General features: G+C 41.2%; 1 protein-coding gene across 1 annotated transcript in view; it reads left to right on the forward strand.

Moving 5' to 3' along the window:
• FOXO1 (forkhead box O1) overlaps nt 1–22,545 on the forward strand; it is a 63,436-nt gene extending 40,891 nt beyond the window's left edge. The window contains exons 2-3 of the mRNA XM_021377170.1: nt 16,654–18,010; nt 18,383–22,545. Coding sequence (XP_021232845.1) covers nt 16,654–17,997 — 1,344 coding nt within the window. The 3' untranslated portion in view covers nt 17,998–18,010; nt 18,383–22,545. The remainder of the gene's footprint in view (nt 1–16,653; nt 18,011–18,382) is intronic.

The following is a 24,730-nucleotide window of genomic DNA, read 5'->3' on the forward strand; positions in this document are numbered from 1 at the left end:
CTGTTGTCACACTGGCCATGTTTCTTCATGGACAGTGCTTGGGAACTGAGATTCTGTCCAGATGGAGCTCTCACTCAGATGCTCTCTGGATGCTCATCTGAAGTAGCAACTTTTCTATTTTGATGTTGCTACTCAGACTGCACGTTCCTGATTTAATTTGAATTGGCAGAAGCTTAACTTGTGAGTGGCAGCCTCCGTTCCTAGCAGTCCGTAAGCTGGAGTACTCCTGCCTGGCATGTTACTGATCAGGAGGAGCTCAAGTGATCGGGGAAGTGTGGCCTGGTTCAGCAGCCGACGCTTGTTCCTCAGCATCACTGTGTGAATGTCAGGCAGAGGAGGTCTTCTGGTGTCATGAGACAGGCCTTCAGAGCTGTGAAAGTTGTTCAAGATCAGAAATGTTGACTCCAGTGCTGCAGTCACGTTTCCAGTTTAAACTTTTGTAACTCAGTTTACCTGGGACTCTCCTCACAGGCTTCTTGGATAATCTTTTCCTCCTGCCCTGGCCTGCTTTGCACAGCTTTGTGCAATCAAACCCTGCAGTGATGTCATGCTGAATGCTGCAAAGCACTGCTGTCTGCTGTGGCTCGTAGAGCAGCTGTGATGAAACTTTGTACAGCATGAGTTGTGTTCTTTAAATCCTTCTCTGCTAGTGCTGCTAGTGTGGGTTATTCCTCCAATGCCTTTTTACTCCTGTTTGATTACTTCCTTGCTGCCATCTTGTTTGTAATTGAGGAGGGCAAGAGCAGTTATGTTCCCTGTGCTTCTCTTTCCTGCTGCCAATCTCCTCTGCCATGGGGGCATTCAAGACAATGGGTTTGGTGTTCAGGCCAACATATAGACATAAAACGTACCAACTCCCATCATACCCCAGGCAACTGTTGCCATAATTGCAATTAGTTACCCGCCAGAGTGCATTTGCACTGGTGGAGTATGGAAAGTCTCTTTAAGATGTGGTGGTGGTGGTATATTTGTGAAATGGTGGTGACTGCATTGCTAGTGCATGAGGAATGGTAGGCCAAGGTGGCAAAAGGTGGTGTTTGTCAGTGATGGTCATATGCAGTGTTTATATAAACACCAGAGCATGTGGAGTGGGGAGGATGACCACAAGCCAACAGAGCTCTCTAACCAGGGACTTGCTCTTGTTTGTCCCTTGCACATGAGGGCCTGGGAATGGCTGCATAGGAACGATTCCAAAAGCTTCTTGCTCTCTGTGGCAGAAATGAGAGGAGGCAGCTGGTGTGTCTGCCTCTCCTTGTTCCTGTTCCTTGAAGAAGAATGGAAGAATGGTAATGCTGCCTTCATCCTTGGACAACGTGGCTGTCTTCTCAGAGGGCTGGCTTGCTCTGACGCCAGCTTGGTTGGCTGTGATTCTGGCTTGGAGCTCAGTGAGGTGAGCTTACCAGGTGCTAGAACGTGGTCTGGGAGGGCTTTCCTTCAAGCACACACTGCACAATTAGGAGCTGTTCTCTGCAGAGCTGGTTTCTTACATGTTCTGGTTTTTATTGCCCTTCACTGTTTGTCAAGAAGTTGTTGATGTTTGAGCGTACTTTGACATTTTACTCGTGTTAATCTGCTTTGGGCTTATCCTCTAAATCAGCCTTTTGACGAAGTCCGAGGGCTGGGTTTAATTTGAGGTGGTTCTTGCTCCGTTTCTAGGATCAACAGCTTAACATCATCTTATTTTCTTCTGGTAGTACTGGATTACAGGAATGCCAGTGTATTCGTAGAGAGGACATATAACTGGGCCTACCTTCTGAAGGCTTTTAAAAGCATTTTAGAGGCATCAAGGGTCTGTTGGGCTCCAAGATGAAAACAACTACAGTAAAAAAGACATGTTTGACTAGATTAAAAAAAAAAAAAGAAGAATCCTATAAGGTTAAGGCTGTTTGAGATGTAAAAAAACGTGGGCAGCCTCTGTGACAATGAAGAGGAGTCACGCAAGCTGCTAGGCATTAAAGGTTGCGGTGTGCCCCTAACTGTGCCAGGAAGCAAACACATTGTCACTGCTGCTTTCTTTCTTAAGGTGAAAGGGCCTTAAGCACACTTTAAACATGTTTCTGTGGTTTCTATTAGCCAGCTATATCATGTAAAAATTGCTGCCACTGGAGAATTTTTATGCGTTCGAGACTCTACAGTTCTCCTTAGGTGTGAATGTTCATGCTTTGGTTGGTCAGGCTTATTCTTGAATTTTTTCACATTTCAGTATTTAACAGAAAAAAAAATGACTGGAATAAGTGAGATTTGCTTAAGGTTTCATTCACTCAGGTTTAAAATAGCACTTCATTATTGTTTTAAACATATAGAGCAATGAGATTTATATTTTTGTTGCCAAAATTATTCAGCCACTACTCTCCTTGGAAAATGAGTCATATGTGTTGAATGTATGTGCAGGGAGGGAGGTGGGGATTGACTGCTGTTTATTTAGCAAGCTTTCTGCAAGATAGCTCTAAGCTTCCTTATCAGATGTCCCAAAGACACCTCTCTTTGAAGGAAGTAGGCAGCAGTGGAGGAGTGGAGCGGGGGTCCTTGTGTGACTGGTGGAGGAGGAAAAAGGAGAACTGAGCCTGCATCCCTTTTGCCAATTTCCATTATTTCAGCCTGACGCTTACTATGAGTTTTTAAGAAATAGCTCCTGAAATCTGCTGATCCCTTGTAAATCTCATTAAAAGAATGTATTAGGGGGTACTAATCTCTCTTAAAATACTAATTGGTACATAGATATGTTCAAGGTACTAGGTTGAGATCCTTCACTCAGTGCTCCAAAGCTGAGTTTTGGAAGTGCGTTTTTTACAGAGCCCGTCTTAGAAGCGATGTTCTTTCCTTCAGCTCTCTCTCCTTACTGGATAAATGAGGAACATTTAGTTAAATCAAAACAGTTGTTAACTGTAGTCATTTTAAGAGATACAAACTTGAGCTTGCAGCAAACAATGACTAGCTTGTAAATGCTGAGGTCAGGACTCTTCTTCTGTTGTTATCTTCACCCATTTTATTTTTATTTCAGTGGAGGAGTAGTGAATAATGGAAGAGGAAAGAAAGGAGAAGGGGTAGGGTAGATAAGCATTCCTATTGTTATTTAAGGCCTAGCACTGTAAAGTATATACAGTCAATATTGCTCAAGTGTAAAAGCAGAGAAACTGCAATTATTTATGCTTACTCTCAACTCCTACCACTACGTTTTTAATGCTTCAGACACCAACTTTGTCAGCCAGAGACTCCCATACAGATTTGCTTTATTGGTGCAGCTCCTTTGATGTAGCTTTGTCAAGCTGGCACGATTAAATTTAATTTGACATAAAAGAAGAGGATGGTGATGGCTGATGTCAAGCCTGGCATATGTACAGCTGGTGGCAGGAGACGAGAAAAAGAAAAATTAGTGGGTTGATGCACACGGTCCTACCTTTAAGAAAACCATATTTCCCTTTATTATTATTGTCCAGTTGGTAATGGTTTCGCTCAGCCCAACCTCCAGTTGCTGTGCTTCAAGGGCTGACATAGCACCTTTTTTCGTTTACAGCTAGAAAACGTCTGCAAACTCTTTGGATTTACAGACATGTAGGTGTACTACATGTTCCTCTTCCTCTTCCTGTTCCTTACTCCTTTTTCTTTGTGTTTTGTTCTGGCCAAGTTCATGAGCCAATCATAGCTGTGTTTACGGGTTGCAAATTATGGATTATCTTCTTGCTGTTGTAGGTTAGCAGTGGACAGGAAGAAAGCTGGAAATACTGAATAGGCAGTGTATTGCTGCGTAGGCATTTAATGTTGATAGAGTGTGATATAAGTAAAAATATTGCTTGTTTCCTCTTTGCTGTTCAAAACAACCTGAAGCATGTTATGACCAACATCTAAACAATAAGTGCAAAAGTAAAAACAAACTTTTTAACAGAGAAGAGCATGGCCTGCCAAATGCTGCATGTAATTTATGCCTATATGAATAATCAACAAACAAAATACTTTAAAACAGTTGATCTTCCACAGGGATGAATTTAATGTCTTTTTAAAATAAAAAGAAAATGTGGAAGCATTCCCTGTAATATCTTCAAAACTGAAAGTAATCCAAAAATAAAAGAGCAGTAAGGGCTGCAATGCCTGCTGGAATTTGTCAGCAGTTTGATGAATCTGGACATAAATCCATAGATGTGTCAATGACAAATTATTATAAAACTTTATGAACCAACTTGGCTAGATAAATAATATTGGAAAACAAGCTTCAGTAAACATGCTCGCTTTTTTTTTCTGTTTCATCCTTGTTTTTAAAGAAACCCTTATGTGATCCACAGAATGACTAACTTCCTGTGTCTTGATAGGTATTGCAAATGACAGCTCCTACTGCTGACATTCCTGCTATTTTTAATCTGATTTAAGTTTGTGTCCTGTGAGGTTTTTTCTCTCTTTTCCTTTTGAGATGAGTGCCCTATTCTGATCTAGCAAGGAAACGCTCTCAGAAAAGTGCTTGTGCATCTCTGGAGTCTATGTTGCCTCTATCTCTGAGCGTCTCCAAGAGGGAAAACTGAACTGCAGAATTTTAGCAAAAGTTGTCAGAAGGAGATGAATACTTTGAGCAAGTCCCTGTAGAGTCTTAAGGTTTTCTTGTTGCAGCTTTTTGAATTGATTAGGACACTTCTAGTCACTTGTCTCCATTGTACTCTCACCACAGTGCTGGGAAAATCTAGAGGAGGGCTCCCCCACTTCTTTGTCTTCAGGCAAAGGCATGGAAGGGATGGGTAGCCCAACGCAGCCTTTGTGATTGAGAATTTGGATATTGCAGTCCTTACATTTGAATGAGGAGCCAGGCAGGCTCTAGCTGCCTAGTAACCCATGGGCTTTTCATTGAGAAAGGGTGGGAGCAGTGATGGTGAAATTTGCACTATCCAAGACTGTGCCTCTAGGAGGAGAGAGCCTAATCAGAAAGCTGATAGAGCTTTCAGAGGCTGGGAGAATTAGTGAAGGGGAATGGGAGTGTTTTTTTTTTTTTTTTTCTGAACTGAGTGTGGTTGTGGATGTCCCACCTTCTGAGCTCAAGCCTCTAACTGATTTCTTAGCATCTCCTAGGGACAAGAAAGACCGAGCAGTCTTTTTTTTTTTTTTTTTTTTTTTTAGTATGAAATGAGGGCTGTGCTCTGCAGAAAGCACCAACAAGCTTTTGCGGAAGCTCTTGTACACTCAGTCTTTGTTTTACCTCCCATCCTGAAGAATTGGTGGTTTCTCTCTGATTTGGCCTGCATGAGCATGATGGCAGTGTCGTTCCCAGGACTCTTTGTTTTGCCCCTTGGTATCCCCGATGTGCCCAGAGCCTCCTTGTTCTAGGTTCTGTTGGGGGAAATGGAAGAATGAGTGAGATCTTCTCTGAGTAGTCACGATGAGGCCATTCTCTTTGCATATATCAAATGGGATAGGTGGGGAGATTGGCTAAACCTTGTTAGCAGGAAAAAAATAGGAATGACAGCACCCAAAATGCCTAAGAAAGCTAATTTCTGCATAAGTGTCCCACTCTACTGTCTTAGTTTATGCTCAGTATGATTTTGCATCTCTCTCGTAGGCATGTAGTTAAAAGAAAGCTTTAAGCTTTATTGTGTCTTATCTTCCTTTTTATTGCCCTCATTGTAATATTTTCGTTTTAAAAAAAGTATATTTGGATAGTATGATGAACGCTAATATGCTCTTGGACTTACTCTATTAGTTCCGTTCTTGTCTTTAAAGACTTGCTTTTCTCTTGTCCTTTTTACTCTTCTGAGAGTTCGGGAGAGAGGGAAGCAAGTAAATACAGAGCTGATGGTTTAAGTCACCGCTGCCAGATGACATTCTATGGGAATGAGGACTTGCCAGTATGTAGATTGTAAATAGTCCTTTGATTTAATAAGGGTCTGTTAAGTACAGAGCACAGCCTACAGTAGTGAGGGAATAGGAATGCTTCCAAAAGTGGTGTGAGGGAAGAAATTCTCCTTTAGATTTCCTTCGCCTGTGCCCAGCTTGCTCTGAGAAACAGAGCTCTGCTTCCCACAGCCTGCTGAAATGTGGGTTGTGAGCGCGTCCGCGGGTAACTTTGTTCATTGTTGGTGCTGCTCATTTTGCAAAATTGGGTGATCATGGCTTTATAATGCTGAACAGATGTCATGAAAGCCAGTGATGAGCACCAGTGTTTCTTGAAGCTGCAGTCTGGAGAACATCACAGAGAGCAGTATTCAAGAGGAGGATGCTGGCAAGAGCATTGCAACCACCCGCCGTGAGTCCGCTGAGTCCTGAGACCCCCGTGAGAGAATACAAACTGAAAAGCCTTTAAGTTTAGACCACTCCTTATTTGAAAAAGGGGTGGCTGCAACTGGCTAGACAGTGGAGAGGGGCAACGTACACATGGAATATAGCTCAAGGCTACGTTGAAATTGGGTTAATGCTTTCTGTGGGCATTGCAGTAGTAAATCATGTTATATAAAATCTGCTGTGCTGGGACCAAGCTTGAACTGGAAACAGCTCTCCAGAAGAGACTGTGCTGGTGGTCTGGCATGCTTCTCTAGTGAGGAAAAACTGTACCAAGACAAACTGTGTTCAAAGAAGCTGTGTAGAAACGTAATACGTAGTATATACCTAGTGTTGGTGCTGCCTCTTGGGGATGTATGAAAAGGAGTAACTGGAAATCAGTACCTGCTTCTTGTAACTTTGGAAAAAAGAACAAGTATTAGAACACAAGGAGACAAGAAGGAATATTGATGGCATGTGGCAATATCTACATATTTGGAGATGATGCAGTAGGTTAAAGAGAACTTAAATCTGATGCTGTTTCAACTGCTTTAATAAAAACTTACAAATCTGTTTTTTCTATTTTGTTAACAAGAAAATAATGTTTTATTTTCTTTTTATGAGCAAGATGGATGCAGGGAGAATTGACGAGAGGAAAAATAAATAGGCAAAATGATGACTTCATGCACTGGACTGTGCTCGTGTACAAAAGAAACCAAAGGGAAGAGGAATGTCCCTGTCTTCTTCCCTCCATTTCTCGTGGTTGCAACAGCAACATCAGCAACATGAGGTGAAATCCAAAGGGTTGTTTTCTTAAGTTGACACTGTCTCCTTCAAATGTAAAACATTCAGCATTTTTTCCACTAGGTGAGGTATAGAATCTCTAAAGATGCAGTGAAAACAAATAAAACCAATTGACTCCCTTTTATTTTCCTTTCAGCAGTTTTGGGGGCTATGCTTGAATTTTGATAGCTGATGGTTGCACTTCGTTTAGCCAAAATAAAGATCAAATGCACAGTGAGCTGTAGTGTAAGATATTATTCAGCCTGTAAATGGAAGGCTTTGCCCTTCTTTTTACAAGACTTGCAATTTCCTTCAACCAGGGATTTCCTGTGGGGCACAGCTAGCCCTGCTGCAAAGGAAGCTTGCTGCTTTCATTGATTCTTTGTTTCTCAAAAACTAGTATTCAGTGACACCCATGTCCGGAGAATTTTGCTCCTTTGCTTGCTTGATGAAGAAAAGAAAGATTCCTTCTGCTAAGCTGGTACAAGTATGTAAAGTATGTATTTCTCTCTCTTTTTTGTTCCATCTTCACAAAGTCAACCCACATTTTACATTATTGCAACTGTACATCCCTTTGGTGTTTTGCTTCTCAAGGTAAGAAATACATACAGGCTTGGTGGTTTTATTAGAAAAAAGCCAAATGCTTTTCTGTTGCCCTCGCCAGATGAGTTTGTGCTTTGTGTGAGTCGTGGGTGCAGAACTGCAGGTGCACAGGGCTCCATTCCTGCATCCATGGCTGGTGGCTGCTCCTTCTCTGTCTCCTGAAGGAGAGATCTGTGATCGGGCTGAGGAGGTGCTGCAGGTGAAGTGAGTCCTCAAGCCTTTCCATTGCTTGTAAATCCATCAATTCATGGCAATCATTCCATCCCCCTAGGTTATAGATGATTTTGTGAAAGCAAGAAGTCTTAATCCACAGAGATGAATAGAAGAGGATGTGTGGTTCCCTGGTAAAGCATTCAGTTGAAACCAAACCTTTGGGTTAAGTCTGCTTGTGCCTTTACGTAGGCAAGTGACGAATGACTCCATTTGGTCATTATCCAGGACTTTTAGCATTTAAAATTGATGTTAACCCTCAGGCAGAGGCTTGGATATTTCTGATTTTTTTAACTTAGCTTCATAGCTTTTGAAGCAATCATATCCCTTTTTGTTGCTGTTTCCTGGAACTTCTCTGAATGTCTACAAAGGGCAGTGCAAAATTTGAGCCCTATATTTGGACTGTGGTGTTTCTCACCTCAGTGGTTTCACTAAGACTTTGACCTGTTTCACTCCTTAGTGCTAATTCTTTGTGATAACGTTGTTTGTAGTGCTCCTTTTAAGATTATCTGCTAATAATATTGATTAACATTGCAGATAATATTGATATATTTAGCATGTATACCCATTCGTACCTCATCATTAGAGCTAACAAATGTTAATAGAAGGCAGCTTAGATTTAAAAAGAAGAAAGGGGCAAGCTTTCTATAAACAGTGCTGTAGTCTTTGTGATGAATTGGGTGTAACCGTGGAGAGTGGCAGAGGTGAAGCAGGCTGTCTGTTAAACAGGAAATGAGTGATTAACATTTTTTGTCCTACTGATCATAATTATTCCCACTGGCTGAAAAGAAATAAACACCTCTCAGTCTCTCTTTACTGCAGTTGCAGAATAAAATTTTAAGCTATTAGTCATTCTGGCACTGTATGGATGAGCTACTACATTACTCCAAATGGTTTTATTTGTTTTAATAAACTTTGCTTATAATTGGGATTCTTGTTTACCTTCTAATAATCTCTTTGTGCTCTGCGATCAGCAACAGCTTTGCCTCAGACTGTTATCCCTACTGCGGTGCATGCATCCCGTATAGTTTCACCCGGAGTTGCTGCATTAGAGCCTAGAGTGAGCAACTGTAATGAGGATACCGTCTGCCACGGATCACAATAGCCTTCCTCATGTCTTATTGCGCTGCAGATAATTCTAATCACTGTAATCCCTTTGGGTGTGCATTAGAGGTGCTGAGTAGCGTTAATCTTGGCTGCGATGTCACTCAACAGGTTATCTGCAGGTCTTCTCTGTCTTACATTTCTTGAGCAAATTAGTGAACTTTTCAAAATGAACTTTTTTTTTTGGAGGAATTGATCATATCTCTGACCTCAATAAGTTGATTGATTGAATCCTTTATCAGTTTTTTTATCACCTGGGCTTGGTGTCAAGGCACTCAAGTTGTGCATACAATCCTCCTCCTTTGCTACTTCATGTTACAGACATGATTGCAGCAGGGGCTGGTTATGAGGAGAGAGGTGTGAGAAGGCTTTAACTGGGTGGCAAGGAGCCCAGCTGTCAGGACATGCTGACTTCAAAATGTTCCTCTTCAGTGAGGGCTCAGTCTTGGCTTCCTGTGTCACTAATGAAGTAAGGAATCAGAATCACAAAATGGCTTGGGTTGGAAGGGACATTAAAGCCCATCCAGTCCCAACATCCTGCTGTGGGCAGGGTTGCCACCCACTTGATCAGGCTGCCCAGAGCCCCATCCAACCTGGCCTTGAAATGCTGCTTCTTCATCAGAAACATATATGCATATACATATTCATTCCATATTTACGGAAAACAGAATTATCTATCCACAAACAGGAATCCTTGTATTTAATTAGAAACATCCAAACTACTAGTATGGAAAAGTGCTTTAAAGGAGTCTTCAGTTTTGCAATGGTAATATTAGGATTTGTCTGGATCACCAAATACACAGTGACCCCTGCTAACTTTGTATTATTTTTTTCATCTGATATTGATATCTTTCCTTATTTTTCATGCTTCACAACTTTTGTTTTATCCTGATAGCTATCTGCTTTTCTGTTGCCTTCGTACTATTGCCTTTCTTTCACAACTTTCACCCCTGAAATGGACAGCTTTTAGACAAAGCTGTTGTCTCTCTTGGCTTCCCAGAGGACATTGCCAGAGATGGAGGAAGTTCTATTTGACATATTCCTTCTCAATATCTCACAATCTTCATATGCATCTTCGTCTGTTGTTTTTCCTAATCAGTGTCACTTGGTTTCCTCGGCTTTGAAATGCTAACAAATGTTTACATATTTGGTGTTTGCAGGTTGACACTGTATCATGCCTGTATTGTGGTTATAGATCTAAAGTAGTTATAGAACAGAGAGTGTAGAATACAGAAGGATGATCATGAGAAATTCTGGTTGGGTGTCATCACATGTGGAAGAGTCTTCAAGTGTGTGCTTGCCTTGTACGTATACTTCTTATTTTATGTTTTATATTGTTGAGTTTTATGCTCATCTTTTCTAATTGTCCCTGTAGAGAAAGTAGGAAGGTGTTAACATTTTATTAGAAATGTCCTAATTGCTAGCATGGAAAAGTGCTTTAAAGGAGTCTGCCTAGAATGAAGATTAATAATGTATCTTTTAATAGTGGTTGGGAATTCTTCAAATAAATGTCAGCAGAGTTGCCAGTCCTGACATGTGAGTATGCCAAGTCCTTAAACACCAAAATCCAGAGCTGTGTGTGTATTGTCTGTTACTGCACGTTATGTTTCAGAGGAGAGAGCTCCAGTGGTTGTGAAATCCCCTCCAGCCTGGGGTGCGCTATGGGGCAAGAGGATGCAACCTGGAGGATGGCCAACCCTTCGACAGCTGTGGAGAGGAAGTGCAGTAGGGGATAAATCTGTGGACTTAACTGCAGAAGGAGCAGGACTTAGATTATTGACACTGAAATATGGGCACAATAGACTTCTTGTGTCCAGGAGAAGCATGTGTAGTGGTCGTATAGTGATAAAACACAGTCTGCCACATTCTTGTACATTCACTCAGGGAACAAAGGATTGCTCATCAAAAATGAAAAATCTCATCAAAAGAAATCTCATCAAAAGAAACAATCCGTGAAAGTATCTCCATGTTTGGAGATGATGTTTCGTGGGTAGTGTTCGGGAAAGACTCTCACTATGCTACCATTTGTAATGAAAAACACAGCGATGCAGTACAAGGTCCCTTGCAGTGTTTCACATTTTTTCCAGCTGAAACTTCTTAACCATATAACAGTGTAGGACAAAAATGGAGTCAAACAAAAGCACCCCCCTAAGAACAAAGGACCCAAAAAAGCATGACCTGTTTGGGAGGAAATCCTGCCTTTCCACCTTCATGCAGCTGCAGGTGGCAAATTGCCAGCCTCTTCTAAACATGACTCTTTGACCTGAGGCTAAGTGACATGCTTTCTGTCTCTGCTCTTGTCAGACAACGGAGAAGGCTTCTGAACTGTAATGAAAGAGTGCTTCAGTTGGGTGGCAAAGATAGCTGTTTCATTAGCAGTTGAAGCCTGTTACACTGCAGCCAGCTGTGTGGTTGTGATGGTGAACTTGTGGAGTCAGGAACCCTCTTGAGCGAGAAATATGGTTTAAGGCTGTTTTAAGAACAAGTGTGCTATCTGTTGACCAAATGTTTTTGGGTGTCAAACAATAGCTCTGAGCCCACCTCAAGCACCATGTGCAGCATCTGCACTGAATTTCCTAGTATTTCATAGTCATTAGTTCGGGCAAACAGGATTGCCTCGCAACAGGCTGTTGCACCTAAAGAAATCCTGCTACATCTGGAGTTATCAATATTTTCTTTCCTCCTTAGCCTCTTCAACCTGCACCTTGCAAACTTGACAGGATATTTGGAAACCACAGCAAGGCAGGTGCAAGCAGCATAACTATTCTCATCAGACTTGCCACAAAGATGATCAGAGGGATGGAGCACCTCCCCTGTGAGGACAGGCTGAGAGAGCTGGGGCTCTTCAGTCTGGAGAAGAGAAGGCTCCAAGGAGACCTTATAGCGGCGTTCCAGTACCTGAAGGGGGCCTACAGGAAAGCTGGGGAGGGACTTTTTATAAGGGTGTGCAGTGACTGGACGAGGGGAAATAGCTTTACACTGAAAGAGGGTAGATTTAGACTAAATATTAGGAAGAAATTCTTGACTGTGAGGGTGGTGAGACACTGAAACAGGTTGCCCAGAGAGGTTGTGGATGTCCCCTCCCTGGAGCATTCAAGGCCAGGCTGGATGGGGCTTTGAGCAACCTGGTCTAGTGGGAGGTGTTCCTGCCTATAGCAGGGGGGTTGGAACTAGATGATCTTAAAGGTCCCCAATCTATGATTTTGCCAGACACAGTCTAACTTAGCCTTAACAGATGCTCTGTGGTGCTGCTTGCCACGGGTAGCTCTTGCTGCTGTCTGGTTGTTAATGCTGAAGGAAACCTGAGCAAGGATGATGATGGACTTTCTGACAGTCCTTTGCATACTTTCCTATGAGTTTTTTTATGGCTTCTTTTTAGAGTGGCTGAGGCTCCAGGAGGAGGGTGATTTAAACATCTGGAACTGCAATAAAATTCCAATAAAAGTCATCAGTTAACATAATCTCAATAGTGATGCTGTTAATTGATGTCTATGAACTTCTCTCCTACCAGTCCTCATGCCTGACTTTCTTACAAAGCATCTTCCCATTGCAATATTCTTCAACTCTCCATTAAAATGAAAAAGCAATCTCAAGTCTCACCTCATTTCCTTGTATTTTTTTTCTGAATCACTGTTATCTGAGAGGATCATGACAAAAGCAGTATTGAAGTGTCATATTTACAGACAGTTTATCTCACTCTTCCAAATCTATTTTGGATTTTGTTTGGAGAGATTTGAGAATTACAGTCAGATACTGTTCCCCTGTCTATATTTGCAGCCATTTCCGCTGATGGTACTGTCAACTAACAGTATGTGTAGACCATCCCCTTAAATAAACTGACATAGGAAGTAGTGGACTGCTGAGATGACTTCTGAATGAAAAATTGGTGGGAAATCATAAGACTGTTAGTTTAATTTTTATAGAAATTCTTAGCCTGTCTTGCTCTTACCTTACTGCCTCCCACTTTGTTATGGCTGCATCTGTCTCCAGAGGCCAAGTCCTTCACCTTTATTTCCATACTGGTGAATCTTTTGTCCGAGATGCTGTGGTGTGCTTTACTGCAATACCTTCAGCATGTGTACCTTGGTAGCAAATTTTGTGATAGGAGATTGCTTTTTTTGTTGTTTGTTTATTTTTCAGTACCAACTATTGTGTCCATTGCTTGCTCTCCCTTTTAGGTGGCTATCGCAGCACTGTAATTGAACAGGGAGTGAAGGAGGCCCAGTCTGAGCCCACATAGGCTTTTACAACACTTGAGTGTCACAGCTCTCAGAATACTCTCAGTTCCAAAGTCTGATCCTGGAGAAGGCTGCGGTGAGCCTGAGATGTTGGAAAGGTCTGCAGTAAGGTTACATAAGAGCTCTACTTTCTTCTCCCATACCTGCTCCAAGGAATGGGGCAGAAGATAGATGGCCAGTGTGCCTGAAAGTACAGGCCTACGCTGTTGTTAAGTTCAATAAAGCACCTGTGTTCTCTGGTGTTTCTTTTTAGTAAAACACCAAAATAATTCACTAGAAAAACATAATTAAATAGCTCTTCTTCAATTGTAAGACTTTTTTTCAGCAGTTATTCAGATTAACCTTCAGTTGCATGTTTAAAGGGTATCTATTGGGCTTAAATACAGTATTAAAGATCAACAGGCATGCAGGAATTAAATGCTTCAGATGCGTTGTTAGTAAATGTAAATTAGTTTGAATTTATTTGTTGTTTAGAAGAGCAAGCTGGGTGTTCTTACTGCGATGTGGTTCAGTTTCAAGAAATGTCAGAAAAGCAGATGAATAATATAAGCGTGTAGATTCAAGAGAATCATTTTCTTGGCTTCATTAGTTTTATTAGCTGGTAGTTGCTCATTATGTAGCATTCAGCAAATATTGGTATTGCATATTTTGGCTCTTCATCAGCAAGGACCACCAATACGTGTATCCATAGCACCTGGTCTTTTTGCTCAAGTATGGCTGAAATGTGAAGTATATGCTGAAGTTTGAAGACCAAACGGGAGCAGACTTCCTGAGCTTCATCTCAAACATGGAAACTCAGTCCCAGGAAACACCCCACAGGTGGTAGCAGTCCGGCTGGAGTCGCAATGTGGGTTTGGTAAAATTCCAACTTGGATGCTTTTGAACTGACCTGGCACTCCTTGCTGGTGTTTGGGAGCCCAGCTGGAGATGCAGCCAGTTGCTTTGCGTATCCTTCAGGTGGGCTTTGGGAGACTTTGCTTCAAAGTTCTGCCAAAAGCCGCTGTCCGAAGCATCTTACAGCATGCTGAGGCGGCGGGGCTGCGGCTCGCGGTGCCGCTCCTGTGGCTGCCAAGTTCCACTGCTGAAACTATACTTTTTTATCAGGTCATGTTTGCGTCTGGCAAAGATCTGTAGACACAACATCATTAACAGCAGTGCATATTTTCACAAGATTTACCTCTTCAACACTTTTTCCAAGTTAGTAAATCATAGCTTCTTTAATGTCCTGCTGGCTGCGTGAAAAACAGGAATTTATGTAACAAGCTCTGGGCCGCAAACCTTTTCCTGTTAGGAAAATTTTTTTTTCATTGTTGGCAGTGTTAGGAGACAGCTCTGTTACTCAAAGAGTGACCTCAGATGTCCTCAGTGCAATAATACCAGATTATAATATTTTTGATGACTAAGGAATAGCAGTAATTTCTTAAATATTTAACGCTTCTCTTGCACAGAAGAGGGAGTTGAGCATGAGCAGAAGATTTTCACTGCCTGATGTTTTGCGTGCCTTATATGCTTATTTTCATAGTAAACACTCAGCTTAAGCCAACTGGGTATGTTTACAAAATACAATAAAAAAATGAACTGGCTCAGGAGGTTTTTTAATCAACAGACATGCAGAACAACTTTCTTGCGACACTGCTAACTCTGGAATTGTGTCAGCCTTTAATTCGGCTTTGGCCCCACAGTGAAAACAAAGGGCTGGCAGGGCCAGCTCCCAGCACTCCTCGGCCCTTTCAGCCACAGCTGGGTTGGTCCAGAGACAGATCTCCAGGCTTGCCTTCCTGACACAATGCTAACACTGCATTAATACGATGTCAGGTCGTGGGGAGGGCAGGTGCTTGCCTTGAGCCCTGCAAGGCACTGAGCACCACAGGCCTAAAGGTATGCAGAGGGGAACCCCAGGTGATGATATTTTTATGGGGCTTCATGTGGTGAAAATAAAATTTCAAGGCTCTGTCACTGGATAGGAGATGAGATTTTGATTGCAAAGTTACTGCAGTGAAGAGATATAGACCTATTGTAATTAGGTAATATCACAAAGATTGTCTTCCTTTCAAAATTGAATAAGGAAATGCTGAAATTGTCACCAGTGTTGATCTAACTGGGATTTTTTGTTGAATATGGTTCTCTGGAGGGGAAGGAGAGGTTGGAAAGGCTTTTGAAGTTAGTCAGACGTTTTGACTTCGCTGTTGGGCTGGCTGAACCATGAGCTACCACGAGGCTGTCTTCTGCCATCTTCTGCTGTCTGGGAGCACTTAATGACCAATCTAGTGTGAGGCTGTGCTCCTGTGGGGACATCCTCAGGGTGTTGCAGTCTGTAAGGTGTTAACAGTCTTGTCCAGGACTGCTTGCTGCCTTCATCTGCTGAAGGTCTCCTTGTTGGCCCTAGAGTAACCATTCCTGTTGGGCTCCGCAGGTGGCCAGGACTGCTTTGGTCGATTTGCCTTCCACAATCCACACTGTGCCATGACTGTGGCAGAAAATTTGAGCCTCTGATCTCTGATTTGAGGCAGGCCCCGTGCGATAACTGTTTTCACTTGACATGACTCCTAATGACTGTTGATGCTTTTCTTCTATCAGCTGGATGTATTGGGAATGAGGCAAGATGTGCATATTGGAAGTAGCTTTGAGAATCTAGATGTGCACAGGAGGACATGTAGGATAGAAGAGGTGAAGGAAGACCAACTTGGTATTACAAAGGGCAGTCACTTGTTAACAGGTCAAACTGCAGGATTAGATTCTTAATTTTTTTTCTGATGAAGTGTAGCTGGTGACTGGGGAGATAATGAAAAGCTTCAGTATCCTCTGGTCAGTGCTGGCACAAGACGTCTTGTACCCTCAGGTATTACATGAGTCAAAGTTGCATATTAAAATGTTGTTTTTGAAAGAGAAAGATGGTTTTAAGACTAAAGTTTTAAATGCAAGTTTGTCTGTGCTATTTGCATTCCTTTCTCCCTTATGATTTCTTAGGCATTTAGTTATGTTTATATACAAAAACTTAATCCTTGGTTTTCTTTGTGTTTTTTCATTTGACACAAGTCATTTAAACTTCACTAATGTTCAATGACAATATGCACATGCTGGCATGTTTGTAGGGTTTAGAGATATGCACGATGAGATCCCGTTATAAGGACCATAAAACAGGATCTTATATTTCTGAACTTTGCATAGAAGAAATCCCTAAAAGCTGTCAGGTTCAACTCATTAGAATGGAGCTGATGATGAGATCTTCAGTGGGCTTTTTGGTCTTCTGATATATTTTGCCTCCTAAATCTTGAACATGTTGAGCATCTCCTTTTATATAGCCGAATGTTATGCTGGGAACCACAGGTATGAATATGGCATTTGGAAACTAAGGTGTATGTAAGGATTCTGTTCTGAAGCCTTTTTTTTTTCCTGAAGAGACTCTTGCAAATATAGAAGAGGTCTCTCTTTGAATGCCATCAGAAATGCAGCGTGTGTTCTTACACCTTATTTTGTTTTTCAGAATTCAATCCGTCACAACTTGTCTCTGCACAGCAAATTCATCAGAGTGCAGAATGAGGGAACAGGGAAGAGTTCCTGGTGGATGCTCAATCCTGAAGGAGGAAAGAGTGGCAAATCTCCTAGGAGGCGAGCAGCATCTATGGATAACAACAGCAAGTTTGCGAAAAGCAGAGGAAGAGCAGCCAAGAAAAAAGCATCTCTTCAGTCTGGTCAGGAGGGAAATGGTGACAGCCCTGGATCTCAGTTCTCGAAGTGGCCTGCAAGCCCCAGCTCTCACAGTAATGATGACTTTGATAACTGGAGTACATTTCGACCTAGAACTAGCTCTAATGCTAGTACAATTAGTGGAAGGCTTTCTCCTATTTTGCCAGAGCAAGATGATCTTGGAGATGGGGATGTGCACTCCATGGTATACCCATCATCAGCCACCAAAATGACTTCTACTCTACCCAGCCTTTCAGAGATGAGTAGTTCAGAGAACATGGAAAATCTTTTGGATAACCTTAATCTTTTGTCACCTAATACGTCAATGACTGTATCAACCCAGTCGTCATCTGCTACCCTGATGCAGCAAACACCAGGTTACTCATTTGCATCTTCGACCACAAGTATATGTTCACCAAATCCAGACTACAGGAAATTTACGTATGCTCAAGCTAGCATGAATTCTTTGCCCCAAATTCCTATGCAGACTCTTCAAGACAGTAAATCAAGCTATGGATCGATGAGCCAATTTAACTGTCCTGCAGGACTTTTGAAGGAGTTACTGACTTCTGATTCTCCTCCGCACAATGATATCTTGGCATCAGTAGACACTGGTGTTTCCCAGGCTGGTGGCAGGGCACTGGGCCAAGGTGTACTGATGGTCACTAATTCGGTGATGCCATCTTATGGCAATCAGCCACCTCACAACAAAATGATGAACCCTAACGCCCGCCCTCACCAAGGACATAACCAGCCAACACCTGCAGTTAATGGTCGTGCCTTGTCACACACAGTGAACCCCATGTCACATACTTCAGGTCTAAATCGCTTGTCGACAGTGAAGACTTCGTTACAAGTGCCTATGAGTCACCAGATGCAGATGAATGCTATGAACCCGTATGCCCCTGTTAACAGTTGCAACGGCTATGGAAGGGTGGGAATTGTTTCCCTCCACCAGGAGAAGCTTCCCAGTGACTTAGATGACATGTTAATTGAACGGTTGGACTGTGACATGGAGTCGATTATTCGTAATGACCTTATGGATGGAGAAACATTAGATTTTAACTTTGACAGTGTATTGCCTAACCAAAGTTTTCAGCACAGCGTAAAGACAACCACACACAGTTGGGTTTCAGGCTAGGATGTAGTAGGAGGTAAGCTGTGCTTTTTATAATAAATCTGAAAAACAGCTTAAAGGGAAGAGAGATGTCAAATGCTTAAAACCTGGGTGATTGCCTGTGTTGGCATGTGAAGTGCCTCTGTTCCAGTCAGTGATTTTTTCAGTCCTTTATTACTCTGTAAATCTGGTGCACTGAGATCGCCATGTACTGCCTTCTCCTACTTCATTTGGAGCACTGATATTTTGCCATTAATATTTTAAACCAAAAACTTTCTGGTAACTAATAATTAATGAAAACGTTTTTCCCCATTTAATTTATTTTAAAGCTAGTTTGAACATGTTTTAATAGACTTAATCTTTTGGTGTGAATGTTAATTTGTTGTTGTTGTTGTTGTTTTTTTCCTAGGCTACGGTTAAATTCTCCAGACTTGTCTGACAGCAGGAACTGAGAAAAGCAGTACAAAGATGTCCTTCACCTTCCTTTTTAATTTTCTTGACAAAGCTGTGCGCGTACACTAGCTTTTTTTGGGGTCTTTTTTTTCTCTTTTTTTCTTCCTTTCGTCAGAGTTGGCAGCAGACTGATTATTTTCCTGTACAGGATGTTTGCCCAAGGTTTGCAGGTTATGTGCTGCTGTAGATAAGAACTGTGCCATTGGAAATTTCATTACTCTGAAGTGCCAAATTCACTACACCATATAATCGCAGCAAAGACTCTTACTTACATCATGTCGTGCTTTCGGTTTTGTACAGTATGATCTGTAGAAGAATTGTTTTTTAAGACTATCTGTTTTGGTCCAAGAAAAGTTTATAAACTTTTGTAAGAATACTGTGATGATCTCATGCCCTACGTAAGTTTAACCTTCACTGATGTTACCTGTGTTCTGATGATTTGAGATAACTGTGGACTTGCCTTGCAGCAGTACGAACTGCTTCCTTCTACTTAAAATTGTCACACATTTCATATGGGAACAGAGTAGCTGGTTAATATGATCCTACTAAACTCTCTCACTATTCAAAGCAAACAGTAGGTTAAATGCCATTTGATAAGTTACCTGTATTCATGTAAATTTATGCAAGAATATATCTGGATTTCATTGTCAGACTAATGACTTTGTTGTTGGACTTAAGATAATTTTTGGAATACTTTCCAAGCTATTTTTCTTATAATTAAAATCTACTTTTGTTACATAGGCAACTTAAAAAGTAATTCTGAGATCTGGCAGCATTCATAACCTCTTCATTTTGTACAGTATTTTAACTGGATTAAGTACTTGTTTTTATAAATTTCCATAGCACTTGGGAGTGCTAATAAAGGAAAAGCTTAATAAGTATATTGAATACAAAACATTTCTGTCCCTTTTTTGTTGTGTGATGTATAAAAATAGAAAACTTTATGTTTAGGAAATATTTAATCAGTTTTATATATGCATTTTTAGAAACGTCATCTGCTTCTGCTATCATTTTAACTCTGACTACCACAAAGTGTTAAGTATTCATTGTTAGATGCTTGTACAATGCTTCTTCACACTTATATTTATTTCATGGAGGTCTCATAATGTTTGCACACTTGAGAGCAGGACCATTTGGAGAAAATTCATGATTTTGATAAAATTAAGGACAAAATAATTGATTTTTTTCTTACTTGGCACTGGTTTTAGGGTCTGTCCATGTTTCTGTCAGCATACATTATATTTGAGGTGGCAAAAGTGCTACATTTTAATGGCAGGCTAAAACTTGTGTGACCTCCCCCTCCCCCATTACAGGAAAAAAATATTACTTTTTTTTTTTTGAGTAAGAAAGAAAAAGTAAGTGGGAAAGTTATACAAACACAAGAACCTTGGGATAGGGGTAAGCATTAATGAATGAGGCATTGTTCCGGTGGAAACACTTGCTCTTATTTGAGAGGCACATTGACAGCTTCCTGAGGATTTTCAGGGTTGGGTCTTTGGTAAGAGATGTCTAATTTTTTTGCAATTAACGAGGCAGTTTTCATGGAAATGTGGAGCATGGGCCTCACCTGTCTTTCCGTTGGCCTACACACCATCTGTGTTACAGAAATCATTGGAGCTGATGGGATGAACATTTTTTGTGCTGGCTGAAGAAAGAGAGAAAAACGTATTTTCACTGATTATTGTTTTGTTTATGTATGTCACTCACAACTGGAAAATGTTCTAATTGAAACTCTGCTTCTCTGTAGTGATGGTGTATGGTGGAGAAAGAAATGGGATGTGCCAAGAAAATGAAGTTTAGTAACAAGCCATATATTTAATGATCCTCTTAGGACTTTCCTAAGACTCTGCAGTGCATCTACTGATGTGCTAGCATTTAGCACCCTGTTGGGCTTACATCACTACTAACTACAGCTACTTTTTAGATATCTTATTACAGTTGTCAGCAGTTCCAGGGGTTGACGTTGAGCTGTCCTGTGATACAGGATCTCCCCCACTGTGATAGTGGTCTTTGAACTGTTGAGCAAGAAATGTTTGTGGTGCCGAAGCCTCAGCGAAGCAGCCTGCTTTTACAGCCAATAACATCAACTAGCATCATCACCATCAACTTCACAGTCTCTGAGACTTAATGGTAAATCCTGGCAATGGGCTCACACATGAGTTTCTGAGGATCCTTCTTTCTGCTGCACGTGCAAAAATGTTTGTTCTCAAATGGGCATTGATAGCGCAGTCCAAACTAGACACAAAATCCACCTCTGTGCTCAAAGAAAGCAGTACTTAACTGTAAACTCCATGGGGTTGCGGCTAAAGATGCCACATTTAACAATATACCTCCTGTTTATTATTTACTGCTACTGTACAAATTCCTAGATACAGATATCTTTTTCATGTCCTTTTATAACTATGAATATCATAAATGTAGCCCTCCCTGAGTTACAACAGTCTGTAGAAAGCTCCTTTTAATTACCAAGAGAAAACAGTTGTAGATAATCAGTGGTTTTGGGTCGTGCAGTCGAATTTACTTTCTTTTGCATAGTGCCATTCTAATATTTTGCAATTGTAATTCTGGGATACTGTGAAGTCTGATGAAGGGTGTGTTGTCTGCCTTGAAAGCAAACATTATGTGACCTCTAGTAATAAATCCTTTTTCAGTAAAAAGTACCGAGTTTCTGGAGTAACTTAGTTTGTCAGAATTGTTGTAAATGATTGGTTTGTGAATTGTGTGGATGATCTTACCTATGCAGCCTTGTTTTTGACTTTTCTCTGGTTTGTACTGTTATTAAAAGTTTATTGTATTATAGAGCTGTTCAGATATTTTAAATATAAAGATGTATTGTTTCCATAATATAGCTATATGATATATGTTTAGGTAGTAGATGCATTAATTGGAAAGCTCTGCTTTGATAAACTGACGATTTGCCTACACTTATAAGCAAAAGTCATATTGCTTATTATTGGCTTAAGTCAACAGAGCGTCCCTAAGAAGAGAAGGTAAAATTGGACCAATTATAAAACAGTATAAAATTTGCACTTGTTATACCACTGGATGTATGTTAGTACTTTTTTATTTTTTTACTGATCTGAAATTCCTATTTTCATGATGAAATTGCTAGGATCCTTAATTTATGACTGATTTTAAATAAGGTATTCTCATTATTATTATTATTATTATTTTTTTTGGTAATCGTAATGTAAAATGCAGCATGGTTTATGCAAACATAAAGCAAATTACTTGGCATTAAAACTGGCCTCCTTTTTGAGGGTGTTCCACAGACCAGCAATATCTCAAGCGATTGGCATGTACATACTGCTAGCTCTACTTGCAAGTGGCGTGACAGCTCTTCAACGCTTCACTGCTCTGACTTAGTCACATTGCAGAATTAAAATTCATACGTGGATATTTTCAGAAAAGTGCCTGATGTACTTTTACAGACACATGAGAACAATCCCTGACAGTTTGTTGTATAAAGCCATAAATGTATATAAATTATGTTCAAAAGGTTTTGTGTCCTTTCTTGTATACGGAGAATGAGATTTGTACGAGGATTCTACTTGTGATTAGTAATCCTTCTGCTCAGACGTTGTTGTAATCACTTTCCGTACCGCGTAATCTTTTTAATGATGATGATCCCATTTGGACAATCTTGATGGCATTAGCAATTTTATATGGAAAAATACCTCATGGTACCCAGTCTTGTCTGACAAGATGATACCATATTAACATGCAAACACTAACTGCAGAATAGTTAAACAAAATTTCCATTGCTTGGTATAAAGGAATTTATCTCAGAATTGCTTCTGGAATTGGAAGTGTGGCAGGTACAGGAACCTAATAGGGCTGTGTTACAAGTGTTTTATCACACAGTGTGCTAAACAAAACTTGTTTACAAGTCTTTGAGACTAAACGCAAGAAGAATCCATGCCTGACTCTTAGAGCTCGTGAGAGATTTTGTGTAGAGGCACTTTGTTACTGGAAGCTGCGTTGTGCAGCGCAGGCCTTGTTGCCAGTGCTTCGGCAAGCCTAGTTCAGAGAAAATGGCAAAAAAGTCCTGGAATCCTTTCGGAATGGGTATTTGTAAGTATAAGCTCTTAATAAAATTGCTATGGCACGAGATGGTAATTAGTGTCTCAGAATGTTATGTAATGCATTGTTAAAGAAGAAAAAAACTAGGGACACTAACATCCATCAGACTGCAGGAAAGAATTTGTCTTTTAGTCCAAGTTACATGTTAGATCCTAATGCTATTAAAGTGGGAGGGAGCCGGCTCTGGAGAGCCATTTTTTTCTCTTTTCTCTGCCCCTTCCATTAAAGCAAGACACTTCCCAAAGGTCTCTTGGCCCTTCTTCCTCATTTTTGCCTCTCACTTCCCCTTCCTTCCCAAAGTTCGTGCTTTCCCTAGAAGTAAGAGTTTCTTTGCCGAAAGTTTGTGCCATGTAGGCCAACCTGCATGCTGCTTAATGCTGTGGGAACGCTGACGTGAGTGGAGAGAGCAGGAACATCTAATTTTTAATATATATATATTTTAATTTAGATTGTGTTTCAAAACAGAGCTGGAAGAAAGGAGGAGAGGCTGCCAGAACAGGCAGCCAACAACACCCACGCCACTATAGTCTTGTGAGGCCCGGATCCTGGCTTGCCTGCAGGTGGGGAGGGAGAGGACTGGTGGAGAGCTGCTTCCAATGAATTGCTGGCAAAAATGCCAGTTTGATCTTAAAGTGAGCAGAGGTAGGCCTAAGGAGAGTGAAAGAACGCAGGCGTACCACTGCACATAAAACCAGATGACCTGAAGATATTTAAAAAATAATTTTCCCTGTACTTTACAACTTTATTTCAGTTTTGTCTCTTTTGTTTTTGCACGGTAGAGGAAAAGCATGGAGCTGAAGGTGTCTTCACTGGTGTTTCCAAAAGTCTCGCTTCTGGAATGAGAAGATAGTTAAGATCCAAAGATACACTGTCTGGGTGTTTGCAAAGCCGTTGTTGGAAAGGATGTGCATCTAATTGGTACATGAGTAGTTACTGCTGTTGGGAGAGATAGTCAAAGCTTGTCTCTTGGGAAGGGACTGGCTAGCAATTTGTGCCAAGCTGGCAACAAGGGAGTTGAATCTGCTGATCAAGCATAGAAACCTCAAAGCATCCTTGTGCTCTGAGTCAGTTCTGCATCAATGTAATAAACATGTTTTTGTGCAGAAACATCAGCCTTTCTGTCATGTCAATTGATAATCCAATTAAAAGTACAAGTAGCCTTAGATGTTGCAGCTGGCTATCGTGCAAAGATGGGTTTTATAAAGACCCTGAGAAGGAGAATCTTGCACGGAGCAGTGCCTGTGGTCATGACCACTGCTGGAATTGCATGCAAATCCCTCTTCATTACCTGCTTATGTTTTGCCTGAGGTAATGTTCTGGCATATGCCAAAATGATAGCTAAAATGAGGAGGCAGGGACAGCGCCCCATCTTATTTTATTTTATGTTTTTCTACTTGCTGTTGGACCCTGAGGCATTCAGAAATTTTGCATGTGTTTTTTTTTTTTTTGCGAGTAAACTTCTTGCGGGGGTGTTTATCACTGAGATGGTGGGAAAACAGATGAAGGCTTTGGGTACATCAAGAAGAGGAGGACTGCAGGAAACTTCTGATGGGTACAGGGCTATGGAGTGAAGAAAGAGGCAGAGAGCAGGCTTGTAAATTGGAGCCTCAGCATTTTACCTCTTTGCTGCGTGCAATCTAAAACTGCTTTTGCCATCCATCAATGCAGAGGTCTTTCCAAACAGTTGTATTTCCTTCTCAATGCCCTAGAGTGACGTTACCTGAGCAGGCAACTGCACAGAGCATGCACAAGAGCTTTGGTGCATTTCCAGGGAACTATGGAGTTCGGCAGGGGTGTGTAAATTGCTTATGAAATATTCAATCACTTCAATTTTGCTGAAGCCAGGGGATTGTATCTCAACATGACCATTAGAGAAGTGTATGTATGTGAACTGCAGAGGAGGGGGTGGGATAAGAATTTTGGCAGGTATTCTAAGCACTTTCCTGGCTGATGGAGCAGGGTAAGTGAGTGTTTCAAAGTGCAAAGTATTGCTCTAGGGTGAAGGTCTCAGCTTAGCAGGAAAAGAGGTTCCTTTTGGTTGGAATTTGAAGTTGTGTCCAGTAGCAGCCACAGACTGTGCAGTCTCCTGGGCAGATTTGTTGCTTGGGTCTTTCTCACCGGCTGAAAACAAAAGATGTTCTGTGAAACTGAGAGCTGGAGTCTCATTTCAAGAGTCCAAATAAGTTACCACTTCCTGCTCCTCCCTTTCTTCCCCCTTTAC

Source organism: Numida meleagris, chromosome 1, assembly GCF_002078875.1.
Source record: "Numida meleagris isolate 19003 breed g44 Domestic line chromosome 1, NumMel1.0, whole genome shotgun sequence".
NCBI classification, from domain to species: Eukaryota; Metazoa; Chordata; class Aves; order Galliformes; family Numididae; genus Numida; species Numida meleagris.